Raw genomic sequence first — 16,326 nt, 5'->3', positions numbered from 1 at the left:
TTTTAGATTATTAATTGAAACAGTGTGAGTCAAAAATACCAGGTGTGCCATCTGGTCTAAATGTGATTCCCACCCCCGCCTCCCCCACCGCCCTAACATGAGATCATCCCTGCTTTCAAACATAATGAGCATGTAGGACAGATTCACAGAGCCTTTGTGTGGAAACATGGTATTAGGTTCTTTTAGCATCAGACTCACCGGAAAATATTAAGGGGCATTTTGAACTCCAAAAGCAAAAGTAATTAAGACGAACATTTGCAGTCTTAACCCTCGTGGTGTGAATACGGAGAGTTCCCTGTCCCCCCCCGCCCCCCAAAAGTCAGAGGAACTGAATGGCTGAAGTAATTACTGAGGAAGCTTTCCACTCTCCCCATGATCTCCTTTTTTGTTTTTTTCCCCCCCACTTTCCTTGTTCTACCTACTCTTCTGCCCTTCTGTAGGAAGAGAGGGGCTCTGATGGTCCCCACAAAGAGTGGTTTTACAGTTCTTGCTGAATGCCCATCATGAAGGGCATGCCCATAGCTAGGGTGAATAGTTCAGACAGCAGTGAAGGAAATCATAGCTGTATCGTACCTGTGGTTACAAATCGGGAAGTACATGACATATTGCTGCCCCGGACTTCGCTGAAGGAATACACTGTGACGTTGTACTTGGTGTCACACTCTAGAGCGGAGAGGGTGCAAGCAGGAGCGGTGTCATTGCACTCAACCACTTTGAACCCATCTACAGCCTTGGTTTCATAAAGTTCGGCACCACGGACAGGAGACCAGACAATCTCTACTCTGTCACTGGACACCAACACAGGGTTAATATCGCTAGGACAACAGGGGGCTGAAAGCAGGAGCAGAGAGAGAAAATGGAGGTCAGTAAAGGAACAAGGATGTCAGAGGAGGGCATTGAGTCCTGATCTCCCAGGGCCCAGAGCTTCTGCCACAGCCCTCCCAAGTTGCTCCAAGAACCTCCTACAGGTCTTTCCAGCTGTGATCTTGGCCTAACACCCACTACATAAAGGATAAATCCTCTATGCATGATGTCCAAGGTCATCACAAGCTGCATCCAACCTACATGTTCAGCTGTGCCTCCCCTCACCAATTCCCTCAATTCCCCACCCTACATGTGCTCTCATTTCCTTATGCCTTGAAGACGGCTAACCCTCTACTGAAATGCTGTTCCTCTCTTCTGCCTGATAAAAATTATACCTAGTCTAAGTTCCCAATCCTATCAGTCTTTCCAGACACTAACCAGAGAAGACTGAGGGCTGCAGGAGGGGGAAGGATCATTGTATTAGTACATCTTAGAACAGACCCTGTATTATGTCATGGACAAATTCTGACAAATGTCTAGCATGGCTTGGAGTTTTCTGGGATGCCCTTGCCCCACCTACATTCCATTCATCCTTAAATATCCAGTTCAAGGTCACTCCTTCTGCAAGGCCCTCCTGTGCTCTTGAGACTCGATTGATAGCCTCTTATTCCATTTTCCAAAGGCATCAATTATTTGATTCCTTCAACTTGGTAAAATTTATTGTGATCCAGCTAGTTATACACAATGATATTATGTTATTTGTAAATATGGTTAAGTTTAAATCACTCACTCCATTCATTCTTCAAACATCAAGCGTTTCCCATATGCCAATCACAGTATAAGAAACATTGAGGATGAAGAGGTAAATAAAACAGTCCCTGCTCCCTAGAAGATCCAAGCCTAGTAGAAGAGAATAATGGTAATAATGATGCTAATAAAAAATGCTTTGCACTGTGCTTTACCACCTATTTCATATTCATATTATTTGTCCCATTTTGCATACTAAGGATACTAAGGAACTAGCAAGGTAATGTCTTTATCCCCATTTTTCAAATGAGTTAGAGGTCAAGTTAGGACAATTAGGACAAGTTAGGACAGGTGTCCTGCTGCAGAGCCTTCCACACCAGGCAGTGCCTTTGCCATGGCATCTCTGTTTTCAGGTCTCGGGGAAAGGGTGAACTCCTGAGACAGGAGGACTGTGTCCCCTTCAGCACCTTGCACAGGGTGCTGAACACTCAGTAGATCATGGTGGAGGGTTTAATTTTGCAGAGCAGGTATGAACGACTATATTCTTTGCTCTCTATTCACTTCTACGCCTTGCATCTTGTTAAGGTTGGGTCCATGAACCCAAAATTTCCTGCTCTGGAAAGAATGTGAGAGGAGAGATTCTCTTTCTGTTCTTGACCCTGGAATGACTCCCAGGTAACCTATGTCAGTCAGTTATCACAAAGGTGATTTATGCTGCTGCTGAGTTCAGGGAACTCAGAACTCCCTTCACAAGCATCAAGTGCAACTTACCTGTAGTATAATTGAACACATCGCCCAGAGGACTCTGCCCTGCCTTGTTATAGGCAAAAACACTAATAAAGTAAGTGAAGCCACATTCAGATAAGAAATTGCACTGGGTGAGGGATGTGTTGCAGTGGACTTCCAAGCCATCATCACTCTTCACAAAGGCCACATAGTAATCACCCAGATCTACATTGGACCAAGCCACAGACAGGTGGCCGGGAGGATCTTCTTGGATGGTCACTCTTCCAGGTGCACAAGCAACTAGGAAACAGTAAATAATGAACAGCTATGAGAGTCCTGCAAGAGATTTTCTTTATACCTTTGCAATTGTCCAGAATATCACATGCCATGGACAAGGAATAAATCAAACTATGTGCAAACCAACAAGGCATTCTCACATGTTGTAAAACTTATCTCACACAATACATGCTAGACAATGTCAGAAATAGGCATGGATGGGGCGCCCGAGTGGCTCAGTTGGTTAAGTGTCTGACATCGGCTCAGGTCATGATCTCACAGTTTGTGCTGACAGCGCAGAGCCTGGAGCCTGTTTCGGATTCTGCGTCTGCTCCTCTCTCTGACCCTCTCCCGTTCACACTCTGTCTTTCTCAAAAATAAATAAACATTAAAAAAATGTTTTTAATTAAAAAAATAAAAGAAATAGGTATGGATCACCTTGGTTAACATTGCATTCATTTCTGTGTTAAGGCAATGCCAGGATCAGCATAGAATGAAGGGATGACTTCAAATGAAGTTTATTCTTTCAAGATCTAAGCTTTTAAAATTTTAGCCATCTTTAGTGGAATCTTCCTAAAATATATTTCACAATTCTGGGACCCAGGAAACACATAGCACTTTCGAAACATAGTTCTTTTATTGGTAAGTTGGGCTGTTCCCATGATCATGACTGATTGTTTTACAATTTTTTTTTAATGTCTATTTATTTTTGAGAGACAGAGAACAAACAAGCGAGGGAGGGGCAGAGAGAGAGGAAGACACAGAATCCAAAGCAGGCTCCAGACTCTGATCTGTCAGCACAGAACTCGATGCGGGGCTCGAACTCACAAACCGTGAGATCATAACCTGAGCCGTAAGTTGGACGCTTAACCAACTGAGCCACCCAGGCGTCCCATGACTGATTGTTTTATACGCAAACTGATGCCACCCAACTGTAAACATGCAGGATTATTTCAGTGGCACTTTACCCTGGCTGCACATTAGAATTAAGTGAGGAGCTTTTACAAACTAGTCATACCAGACTCCACTCCCAGAAGCTCTGATTTAGTTGATCTTAGGTGGATTTTTAAAAAGCTCCCCAGATGCTCTTAATGTGCCTCCAAGATTGGGAAACACTGGAGGGTTCTCTCCTGCATTAAATGACTAACTTGGATCTGCTATGCTTTTGAAAGTGTATTCTTATCTTTTCCCTCACTCTCAGCTATTCCAACCTCATAACCATTTCTAATAGGCTGTCTGCAGCAAATTATAACTATCAAAAGAGAGGCCAAATCACCAGGTTTGCTATCAGTGACCTTAATTTAACATAACTATAAGAAATTGTGCATCTGGGCTCCTGGGTGGCTCAGTTGGTTAAGTATCCCACTCTTGATTTCAGCTCAGGTCATGATCTCACAGTTCGTGAGACCCAGCCCCATGTTGAGCTCTGTGCCGGCAACACATGACCTGCTTGGGATTCTCTCTCTGTCTCCTCTCTCCTCTCTCCTCTCTCAATAAATAAATAAACTTTTAAAAAAGTTAAAAAAAAAAAAGAAACTGTGTATCTGAGGGCTTGGCTTATTTTTTCCCTGTAAAATACACTGCATCAGCTTGGTGATGGCTCTTTTCCTCTCTGTTCAGAAGCCTTTTAAACTCAGGATGACATAGTTCTCTCTGTTGGGTAAAGTGGACATTATTGTGATTATCTACATTTTCTTTGGCTTAGAGGACTAAAATCAGGCAAACCTGGGCTTGAATCCTAGCTCTAACGCTTATTATTGGTGTGACTTTGGAAAAATTACATCACTCTCAGACCTAAATTTTTTTTTATCTGAAAAAGGAAATAATAGAGCCTACATCATTGAGTTGTCATGAAAGATAAATAAAATGATGTATTTATAGTGCCTGGTACATAGTAGGTCTTCACTAAATGTTAGTTCCCATCACCAAAACACAGAAATGTTTCTTTCTTTTTTTTTTTTTTCTTTTTCAACGTTTATTTATTTTTGGGACAGAGAGAGACAGAGCATGAACGGGGGAGGGGCAGAGAGAGAGGGAGACACAGAATCAGGAACAGGCTCCAGGCTCTGAGCCATCAGCCCAGAGCCTGACGCGGGGCTCGAACTCACGGACCGCGAGATCGTGACCTGGCTGAACCTGGCTGAAATCGGACGCTTAACCGACTGCGCCACCCAGGCGTCCCCACACAGAAATGTTTCTAAATAGAGGAGTAAACCTCCACATTAAAAAAAAAAAAAAAAAAAAAAAAAACTCCTTAGAATGTCCCATTCAATGCTTTCACTTAGACCAGGCTTCTAGAATGTTCTGGAACATTATCAACATTATCAGGTGGTTATTTGTTTCCCTTATGGCAGTCACACTGGCTTACCAGCCCCACAGTCACTCTTGCTTACATACCAGTTTTTAGGGCCTCTGATGAAGTTGACTTGCTAGACCCAGCATCATTACTTGCTAAAACTGAAATTAGGTACTCAGTCCCACACTGTAGGGAGGAGATAGTACAGGCACTGCGAGTCGTACTACAGCTCAGCTCCGAAGAGTCACTCAAAGCCATCACAGTATAGTTGAAAGCTCCTTCCGTTGGGGCCCATGAAACAGAAGCCTTCAGAGCCCCACCGTCAAGAGAGACTTGAATGCTGGCAGGGGCACGAGGACCTAGATATTTGAGAAACAATTAAGATTTTGCAGTAGCCTCGAAAATCCAAGTAAGATCTGGCCTAAAAACATTGCAGAGCTTGGAGGATGACGTACCACGATAGTAGGATAATTGCAAGCGTTTAGAGCATAAAATCGGGACTTAGGGTAACACATCTACCGTTGACTATGCAAACTCATAACTAGCTATGCAACCTTATCCATGTTATTTAATATGTTATTTACTTTTTTTTTTTTTACGTCTGTAAAATGGATCTAATAAGATCAGTCCCTAACACATATTAGGTGCTAAATAAGTATTCATTCATTCACTGAATGAATCAGTGAACACACAACTCAACAAGTAATTGAATAATTAAATGAGATTATAAATGTGCAGGGCTAAAAGGGCCTACGGATATGTTATTATTAAGTGGTAGGTCAAATATTCTATTATCGAAAGATGAAGCTGAACGGAGTAGCTTCAACAATATCCTTCCTTTACTTTTTTTTTTTTTTTTAAATAGGCTCTATGCCCAGCACAGAGCCCAATGTAGGGCTTAAACTCACGACACTGAGATCGAGACCTGAGCTGAGATCAAGAGTTGGATGCTTAACCAACTGAGCCAGGCAGGCACCCCTACTTTTTTTTTTTTTAAGATTTTATTTTTAAGTAATCTCTACACCAACATGGGGCTTGAACTTACAACTCTGAAATCAAGACTCATATGCTCTACTAGTTGAGACAGCCAGACACCGTTCCCTTCTTTACTTCTGACACCTGCTAAGACTTTTTCTGTAAGTGTTTTTAGGTCATAACTGATTCTACAGGAGCAGAATTTCATTCCACTCGAAATCAAAGGGAAGAAAGGAAAGTATCAAGTGTGATGGTCATATATGAGAGCAGTCATTTTAGTGTCTCCAAAAACTTCCCTCTACGTTCTTAGAAATATGCCTTCCTCTTTTCAGGGTTATCCTTTTGAGAAAGCTTGAGAAGTATCCTTTTGTGTTGGGGATCTGTGCTGTAATAAGGCCCACCTGGAAGGCATTAGAAAACTGCTTGCATAGCATATGAGCAGAAACCAGCAACTTCTAGACACACGTGGGTTATACAGGCAAGGCCCTGTTTGAGGAAACAGGGACTCAACTCATCCTCTACAGGGCACATCCCTGCCATGTTTCTCCTATAGGCCTTCGAGGTCCTACAGGACCCTTCCCCTGCTTCCTGGTTAGACTGCAGAGGCAGTTCTGCTCTGAAGTAATTCTGGGTTCAAGGCTAGTAAAAGTAACCTGCAGTATTTTAGGACAACCAGCTCTTTCCACATGGGGGATGGGAGAACCAGGAAAAATGAGTACAGTATTGGGGGTTGTTGGGGGGTTGAATTGAGTCCCCTCAAAATTCATATGTTGAAGTCCTAACCCCTAGTACCTCAAAATGTCATCTTATTTGAAAACAGGGTCATAGTAGATGCAATTAGTGCAGATGAGATCATTAGGGTGGGCCCTAATCCAATATGACTGGTGTCCTTAGAAAGAGAGAAAATTTTGTGCTTGCTTTGGCAACACATATACTAAAACTGGAATGATACACAGGGCGCTTGAGTGGCTTAGTTGGTTAAGCATCCAACTTCAGCTCAGGTCATGATCTCACAGTTGGTGGGTTGGAGCCCCACGTTAGGCTCTGTGCTGAGCTCAGAGCCTGGAGCCTGCTTTGGATTCTGTGTCTCCCTCTCTCTCTCTGCCCCTCCCCTGCTCATGCTCTGTCTCTGTCTCTCTCAAAAATGAATAAACATCAAAAAAAAAATTTTTTTTATAATAAAATTGGAATGATATGGATTAGCATGGCCCCTGCATAAGGAATGACATGCAAATTCATGATGCATTAATTAATTAATTAAAAAATAAAAAGAGGAAATCTGGACATAGGCATACACTTCGAGGTAGAATGCCATGTGATTATGAAGGGCACCATCTATAAGCCAAGGAGAAAGGCCTGGAACAAATCCTTCCCTCATAGTCCTGAGAAGGAACCAATTGTGCTGACACCTTGATGTCAGACTTCTGGCCTCCAAAACGGGGAGACAACAAATTTGTGTTGTTTAAGTAGGTTTGTGGCACTTTGTTAAGACAGCCCTAGCAAACTAATAGAGAAGCTAAATCTATACTCTAAAAAATTAAAAAAAAATTTTTTTTTATGTTTTATTTATTTTTGAGAGAGAGAGAGAGCGAGCACGGGAGGGACAGAGAGAGAGAGGGAGACACAGAATCCGAGACTGACTCTGTCTCAGTCCAGACTCTGAGCTAGCTGTTAGCACAGAGCCAGATGCGGGCCTCGAACCCGTGAACTGGGAGATCATGACCTGAGCCGAAGTTGGACGCTCAACCGACTGAGCCACCCAGGCGCCCCAATACTCTAAAATATGTTTAAACATGGGAAACAAATGAAAAAGGAAAGCTTTAAGAAAACAGTCACCTTTGGAGGTGGCTGTCCCTGACCCCAGCCTGATGGAGAGGTTTCCTCTCATACCACTCTGTGCCTGCAAATCCTTCTCTCAAAGCACTTGTTACACTGAACTGTAACCACCGATTTATGCATTGGTCTCCCCTAAGACACAATCAGTTCTCCAAGTGTAGGGATTACACTTGAATTGATTTTGTGTCCCCATCAGCTAAATGATGCCTAGTACATAGTGGGCCCTCAGTTAACATTTGTGGAAAGAAAGAATGAATGAATGCATAGAAAAAGGCCAGGGGAGACTGGTTTATCACAGACATCCTGACTCACAAGGTCCATCAAGAATCACCTTAAGGCCACCTTGCTATGATGTTGCACCCTTTCTCCCTGAATTTCTGTCTTGACTCACAGATAATGGGGCTTCCATCCCACCCTTCAAACTTAGGGTATGTTGGAAAGAACAGCTCTGGTTTCTTTCCTCCCTTTCCTCGGTCCTCTCCAAGGGATGAAACAGCTTATCTGGTTGGTGAGAGTCTGGCATTAGGCCACATTGTCAGTGGGTGGCTTACTCTGTCTCGAGAGAAAAAAAAAAATCCCTCTCCTTCCCTCCCTCTCCCTCTCATTCTTTTTGGCTTACTCCAGCAGATCGGTTTGGGTTTCCACATATTATGCAGTAGGCCTAAGCTGAGCAGGCCTAAGCTGAGGTTTGGGGCAATATATCTGAAATTCTGATTCCCAGCACAGCATAAAGTACCCTAACAACAGGAACTTTGTTTCGTTTGCTGCTGGATCTCTAGAGCAATGCTCGCTCAAAGTTGGCTCACACTCACTAAATGGCTACTGAATAAAATGAATTCCTGTTTGTCCCAGTTCTTTCTGTTTATGCTGTTGGTCTGAAGCTAGGAAGGGTCAGGGAGACTCATAAACCTAGCAAAAATCATCTCCTGTTGTGTGATACGGCATGTGTATGCGTGAAATAAGTTAGATATCAGAGACGGAGAAGCCATGCTCTGTGTATTCTGAGCAGCATTTCTTTATACAGGCAGTCAGCGTTTAAACTACCGCACTATAAATAAACTCATAATAAATTTAAATATCTACTGCCAGCTGCTCTGTACTTATCAGTTAACACCCGCTTCCAACGGCTACGATGCATAGCCTCTCATTAATCAAAAGGGAGATTGCTTGAGGCTGAGCTGGGAAGTCCTTACTTGTTCTCTGATTGCAGGTGGAGTCGTCCCCAGGGGTTCCATTGGCATTCCACGCATAGGCCTTTATGGTGTAGAGAGTCCCAGCATCTAACCTGGTGAATGTCAAGGAGGTGTTTGTGGTATTCTCTTTCCATATTCTACCCAAACCATTGGCTCGCATAATGGACACAGAGAATCCAATTGCCATATATACAGCTTCCCACTGCACAAGAATAGAGTCTGGACTTGGAGAGCTTACTTCTAGAATTGGTGCAGCCAACACTATGAAGACAAAAACACATGCATTTGCATTAGGAAACTCCAAGAGAGGATAATTCAGATTTAGAAATAAATAATTTGAGGTTGATCATCCATATTATGAAATAATTATTTGCTTTGCAAAAGGATTTACGGTAGGTAGAGTTCCACTAAATAATGGCTATCTAGGGGCACCTGGGTGGCTCAGTCGGTTAAGCGTCCAACTCTTGCTTTTGGCTTGGGTCATGACCTTGAAGTTGGTGAGTTTGAGCCCCACACTGGGCTCCAAGCTGACAGCATGGAGCCTGCTTGGGAGTCTGTCTCCTCTCTCTCTGACCCTCCCCCACTTGCGCTCCCTCTCTCAAAAATAAATAAATAGGGGCGCCTGGGTGGCTCAGTCAGTTAAGCATCCGACTTCGGCCCGGGTCATGATCTCATGGTCCGTGAGTTCGAGCCCCGCTTTGGGCTCTGTGCTGACAGCTCAGAGCCTGGAGCCTACTTCAGATTCTGTGTTTCCCTCTCTCTCTCTGCTCCTCCCCCGTTCATGCTTTGTCTCTCTCTGTCTCAAAAATAAATAAACATTAAAATAAATAAATAAATAAATAAATAAACAAACAAAACTAATGTGTATTATAATACACATTATTATAAAATAATAAAATATATAATATGTATAAATAATGTGACTATCTAAATGTGTATTAATCATAAATGACTCAGCAAAGGAATGGGGAACAGAATAATTCTAATATTAGGCATGACTTTCAACTGGAGGTTTGTAAGAAATTATATAAAATATCTCTGTAATTATAATATGGGGAAATGATGGTTTATAATATTTTTTTAGAAAATTTTTATGTTTATTTGCTTATTTTGAAAAGGGGCAGGGGAGCAGAAAGAGAGGAGTGAGAATTTGAAGCAGGCTTTGTGCTGTCAGCCAAGAACCCAATGTGGGGCTCGAACTCACTAACTGTGAGATCATGACCTGAGCCGAAGTCTGATGCTTAACCGAGTCACCCAGGTGCCCTTAAAAGCAGGGATGTTTGTAAAGACGCCCAAAATGGGTTTTATTTTCCAAAGCATCTGGAATTTAAATACCACCACCTCCACAGATATCTGAATTCCCAAAACATTTCGTGGCTTTCACCTCTGGGCCCTGAATCGTAGGCACTCAAATGACACAAAATTGTATCATGTACTTGCAGCCTCAGTATAACGAATCCAGGTCACAAACAATAGCCCGACAGAGGACAAGCATCCAGCTACCTGTCTTTGCCTGCTTTGGAAGCGATGCTGGGCTTCTCCCAGTGGCACTGACGGATCTGACAGTGATTTGGTACAAGGTTGCAGCCTTCAGGCCTGTCACAGTGCCTGGGGAATTGGCCACCATGGTTTCAATGACAGTGTCTCCATCTTCAGCCGTGAGAAGATAACTGGTGGCCCCTGGCACTGTGGCCCATTCCACAGTGATGCTGGTGCTGATTTTTGAATATGCCTGATCAATAGTGGGTATTTCAGGAGCTGGAAGAGATTTTGAAGTTGTACATTAGCTAGGATATCTATGAAGATTACTTCTTTCACCGTTTTCTTTTTCTTCTTCTTTTTTTTTTTTTAAGAAATTTTATTTTAAGTAATCTCTGCACCTAATGTGGGGCTCGAACTTAGAACTCTGAGATCAAGAGTCGCATGCTCTCCTGACTGAGCCAGCCAGGCGCCCCTGCCCTCATTTTCAAGATCAAGACAAAACAGAGAAAAAGAAATGCAAAGCTACTCTCCAAAAGAGAGCCAGAAAGCTCAAACTTCTCATTCAGAATGGGATTTCAAAGAGGTTTTTCCCAGTTGCCTCTGGGATAATTTGTATTTTTTGTACTTTTCAAAGGGTTAAATCAGAGTGGGGAGTGGGGCCCCTGCCTGGCTCAGTCTGTAGAGCATGCGACCCTTGATCTCGGGGTTGTGAGCTCTAGTCCCACATTGGGGATAGAGCCTACTTTAAAAAAAAAAAAACACAAAACAAAACAGGGAATGATTGTGGGAAAGACCTCTGAGAGGAAGGAGAGAGTCATTGAGGGGCTTCATTCCAGAGGCTTCCACACTGGTTTGGCACTCTGTGAATTCCCAGGCCTTCTCTGCTGCCGCCAATCTCCCCTCCCAGCCCCTCACCTATGCTCCGCTGCCTCCACCTGAAGGCCAGGGTCTCACCTCTGCTGTGGCTATGTCTCCATCTCGTGCACTTGCACATTTCCCACAAGGTATCTAATCTAATGGAGGAAGAGGGAACATTGAGTTCTTTGTTTTACGATTGCTCTATCGTACTTTCTTTCATGTTATCAGAGTGGAACCATTTTTAGATTCTTCTATATAAAACAAAAATAAACATTATTGTCCCACTCTCCATCAAAACATCTGCCCCAGCATAAGAAGGAGGTGCCGTGGTCTCTCCTCACCTCGGCCAGGCCATGGTTTGTCTGTGGGACATCAATGCTTATGTCATGAGTTTATATAAGGCATTCCTGCACTTTGGGTAAGGGGTAAGAGATACAGCATGGTAACAAGATTTACAACATTGTAAAACTCCACAGGCACAAAAATGCCCTGGGTGCAGGAGGTCCAAGTGGAAGAAAAGGTCAAACAGAAATAGCCGGTTTTAAGTTTGGAACTGGCACTTAGCCTTTTATGTTCAATGTACCTCACTTGCCGGGTAAAATCACTATAGACCAACTTCAAAACTAAAGGGCAAAACGAAACTATAGGGCAAAGAGGAGAAAGAGTAAATATAGACCAAATGTGTGATTTACTGGTATCGACTCCCTCTCCTCGGCAGACCCCCACCTGCCAAATCCCTATGTGCATAGACAACTTCTCTTTCTGCACCAATAGCCCAGAGGGTTGGCTTTGGCAGCAACTCAGAAATAGCCAATCTGCAAGACTGAACAAAGTCTCCACTGTGCACTGGCCAGACATTCCTTGAACATCACCCAGGACTGTCTCTTTTGCCACCAAAAGAAAACTCTGAAAGTTGCATATGCTGGGGAAAAGTCGCAGACCTGCTCATCTTAGCCATTGGCCAGCAGAAGGTGACTGCAGGAAGCACCCATGTCTGCTCTCCCCCATGGCAGGATAGACAACCCCATCAAGGGCCCCCCTCTTCACCCCTCCCCCACCCCCCAATCATCCCCTTTCTGCTATCAGCTATTTGTCCTGTGTTATAGGTCTTCTTTCCTCTAACTAACTTGATTGTGTCTCTCAACTCCTTTTCCAATAATTTCTACATCTTAAGATTTACTTTGAAATGTAAAATATCTACATCTCAGGATTGTTGTGAGGATTAAGTTAAATTTTGCATGCGAGGGGGCTTTGATAGGTGGAAAGGGCTAGTGTGTGTGTGTGTGTGTGTGTGTGTGTGTGTGTGTACTAGGATGAGCAATTTTTAGGTTTAGAAGAGCCAGACCACATGGCACTGCCATGGACAAGTGTTAGAAGGTGAAATCCTGGGGAGTCTGGGTAAGCACAGGAGAGACAGATTGCCTGCTTCACTGGGTGGGATCTGACCAGTAACAGCAGTGAAAGATCAACACCTCTGTACTACACTTCCCTTAAAGAAATGAGAAGCCTGACTGGGATGTGTAAGGCTCCATAAATTAGCAGGAGTTCTCCCCTCTTTCTCAGTTCTGTGTTTGGCCCACTTACTGCTCTGACGAAAGAGATAACTTTATTCTCTAGATTTGCAATCAACCACTCTGATCAGTCAAAAGTGAAAGAGACCCTTTGCTTCTCAGTATCTGTGCATTCCACCAACTCATAGAGATCTAAATTAGCTCAGGCAGCCCCAGTGGCCAGACACAGATAAAAAGCCTATTCCAGAACCCAAAGAGAATCATAATACACATACCCAAAATGGAACCTCCTACATAGTATCAATAAAGCACATGCCATTTATTGAAAAACCAGGATGAATCAATTAATAGCATCATTGGTATCTCAGCCTGCCCCATTCTTTCTCTCAAATACTGTGGATAGTGTGGGACTAAAAAGGGCCCCGCCCTGAGGGCTCAGTGTCTCCTGCGACCTTCTAAGGACACAGAAGTAGAATTTGTTCTAGTTCTTTGTTCACCCAAAGGCCACTTTTTTAAAAAAGTCACTTTGTATATGGCCAACCAGTCCTTTTCATTGCTTCCTGGTGATCGTGAAGGTTTCTTAAGAATAGGTAAAGGAGGGGCGCCTGGGTGGCGCAGTCGGTTGAGCGTCCGACTTCAGCCAGGTCACGATCTCGCGGTCCGTGAGTTCGAGCCCCGCGTCGGGCTCTGGGCTGATGGCTCGGAGCCTGGAGCCTGTTTCCGGTTCTGTGTCTCCCTCTCTCTCTACCCCTCCCCCGTTCATGCTCTGTCTCTCTCTGTCCCAGAAATAAATAAATTAAAAAAAAAAAAAAAAAAGAATAGGTAAAGGATACAAATAAAACATGAGATAATTTTTGGAAACTTATTGCACATGCACGGATTTTATGGGTCAGCCATCTGTAACACTGTCAAATTTTTATTATTTTGTTTATTTATTTATTTTGAGAGAGAGTGGGAGGGGCAGAGAGAGAGGGAGGGAGAGGGTTCTCTCTCTCTGCAGAGAGACCCCTAAGCAGGCTCTGCACTGTCAGCACAGAGCTGAGGCAGGGCTCAAAGTAGTGAACCATGGGAATCATGATCTGAGCGGAAACCAAGAGCCAGATGCTTAACTGACTGAGCCACCCAGGGGCCCCTATTTTATTTTAAAAATTGAGGCACCTGTCTGGCTCAATTGATAGAGCATGTGACTCTTGATCTCAGGGTTGTGAGTTCAAGCCCCACATTGGGTGTAGAGATTACTTTAAAATAAAAATCTTTGGGGCACCTGAATGGCTCAGTCTTTTACATGTCCAACTCTTGATTTCGGCTCAGGTCATGATCTTAAGGTTCATGGAATTGAGCCCTGTGTGGGGCTCCACCCTGAGCCTGCTTGAGATTCTCTCTCCCTCTCCCTCTCTCTTCCCACCTCTCTCCCCCATCTGTCCCCCCTCCCCCCCCCTCCTGCTCATGCTCGCTCTCTCTCTCCCACTTTCTAAAATAAAATTTTTAAAAATATTTTTAAAAATCCACCCAATTTTTAAATGGCCTTAATTGCACTTCCTTTTCTGTGGCAGACAAAATAATAAATAAAAATTGTTCTCATTTACGTTGAATTGCTATGAGACCTTATTGGTGATATGATCAATATTACATGGGTCCTCTAAATAATCGAAATCTCATTGACTATAAATTTCCTCTAAAGAAATTATCCTTGGCTTTAGTCATTTATTCAGCAAAAATGATGGTAAAATTTTTTTAAAAGAAAGACTTTTTCTAGCCCTAAGTTTTCATTTTCTGTATTTTAAGGATGCACTATTACAAGTGTAAAATCCTTTCTTATAAAAGTAGAGAATCCTAAGCTTTTACTCAAAAACATGTCTAGTTTTCTTCTCTAGTTCTTCAGAATACAAATAAGGAAAATTATATAAATTAGACTTTTCACTATTTGTGGCTAAAACTTTATTTCTTTGGCTAGAATGATAATCACCATAATATTTTACTAATGACAACTGAATTTGAGAAATCCATCACTACATTACTTTTTACACATCTCAGTACTCAATAGGAAGGTCTTATGAGGACTTGTAAGTTTGGTCCATGTATTTGTCTTACCAGTTACACTCACAGTGTGAACACTCAGGAGATGTTGAATATTTTTCCGAGATAGCTTTTCTATTTCAGGGTAGCCCAAGAATTAACAGTGGAAATTAAAATCAAACATGGGGAGAGAAAACTTGTGTTTTAAAAACTTTTACCTGTATTTGCTGAAGCAACCTGAAAAGAAAAGTTTACAAAAATTAGAACCATGAAGAAAAATGCCATTTGGGGAAATGTAAAACATAAATCGGAGCAGTAATAAGTGTATCACAACATTTTCATTCGTAATGCGAGCAATATCTGAATCCATACAGAGCATTTATTTGCACAAATTATTTCCCAAACTCAAATCTACCCCAAAGGAATCCTAAATAGAATTTAGAGGCTGGAAACAGATCACATTACTATTTCATTTTTCTCCCTGAATCTGCCTATTGAACTAAGTCAGTAGCTGTTGACAGATTTTTCAGAAATCTTTGTTCTTAAAATATAATGATAATCTTGTTTTCTTTCTCTAGTAAATTGCATTAAATTTCAAACATGCAAGCATATACAATCTTGGTATGGTCCAAAATTATTTTGTTTTCTATCTCCCCACCCACTAATCTCTCAAAAAGAGAGAGACAGAGAGAGAGAGTGATAATAAATGTCTTTGTTCCCCCCTAAATAGCTGCAGGTGGGTTGGAATGGTGAACTCACCATTTTAAGACAGATAAGGCTGAATCCAATGAAAGACAAACATTTCTTGGGTCCGCCAGCCATCCTGGTGAATATAAGACTTACATGGCACACAGCAGAGTGATCAGGGTCCTCTTTGGTCCCCAGGAGGGCAGCACTGCCGGTGGCTGGGCTGTTGGGCAGCAACGTTAGGAGCAGATTCTGGGAAGTAGCTCCTCCCCTTTAGTGCGAGCAGACCCGTAACTGGGGGCACCTGGAGGCTGGCAGGGACAGGTGTTTCGAAGACTGAAAAAAAGAAGAGTTGAAAAACCACACCAAACTGGCCAAAAAACTACTGTAATCTGTGTTCCGAGGTATATGTAGAATGTTCTCTTTTTCTTTAAAAGACTTTTTTTTAAAGCTTTTTTTAAAGTAATTGCTACACCCAACTTGGGTCTCAAACTCACAAACCCAAGATTAAGAGTCGCATGCCCTTCCGACTGAGCCAGCCAGGTGCCCCTAAAAATTTTTTTTCTAAATAAAATTTTACAAAGCTGTATAGAAAACTATTGATATAAGGGAATGATCATCTTAAACTGGGGGATCCTGACCGGTTTTATTCATTCTTTTTCATCTTTGTTTGTTGTTCTTATTGTGGTTGTTGCAATACAAAGTGATCAGTTCTGCTGTCAGGAGCAATTTGCTGCAAAGCTTCAATATCTAGGATGAAAGGTCAGGGGCCTGAGGGGCAGAAGAATTGGGGAGATGTTGTTTAAGGGTGTAACTTTTACAGGGCGCCTGGGTGTCTCAGTCGGTTAAGTGTCCAATTCTTGGTTTCGGCTCAGGTCATGATCTCAACCTAGGTTCGAGCCCCACGTGGGGCTCCGTG

General features: G+C 42.7%; 1 protein-coding gene and 1 pseudogene across 1 annotated transcript in view; one reads left to right on the top strand and one right to left on the bottom strand.

The window, feature by feature from the left end:
• FNDC7 (fibronectin type III domain containing 7) overlaps positions 1-15,542 on the bottom strand; it is a 29,677-nt gene extending 14,135 nt beyond the window's left edge. The window contains exons 1-7 of the mRNA XM_040471165.1: positions 15,480-15,542; positions 14,939-14,957; positions 10,357-10,611; positions 8,854-9,114; positions 4,951-5,208; positions 2,323-2,577; positions 574-831 (exon numbers count right to left, since the gene is read on the bottom strand). Of these exons, the coding sequence (XP_040327099.1) occupies positions 574-831; positions 2,323-2,577; positions 4,951-5,208; positions 8,854-9,114; positions 10,357-10,611; positions 14,939-14,957; positions 15,480-15,542 (1,369 nt within the window). The remainder of the gene's footprint in view (positions 1-573; positions 832-2,322; positions 2,578-4,950; positions 5,209-8,853; positions 9,115-10,356; positions 10,612-14,938; positions 14,958-15,479) is intronic.
• Positions 6,987-7,081, top strand: LOC121027887 (uncharacterized; annotated as a pseudogene).
• Positions 15,543-16,326: the final 784 nt, after the last annotated feature.

The sequence above is a fragment of the Herpailurus yagouaroundi genome, unplaced genomic scaffold (assembly GCF_014898765.1).
Source record: "Herpailurus yagouaroundi ecotype Mexico unplaced genomic scaffold, PumYag 77, whole genome shotgun sequence".
Classification (NCBI taxonomy): Eukaryota; Metazoa; Chordata; class Mammalia; order Carnivora; family Felidae; genus Herpailurus; species Herpailurus yagouaroundi.
Note: the sequence above shows the minus strand (reverse complement) of the source record. Positions and strands in the feature narration are given on the sequence as shown.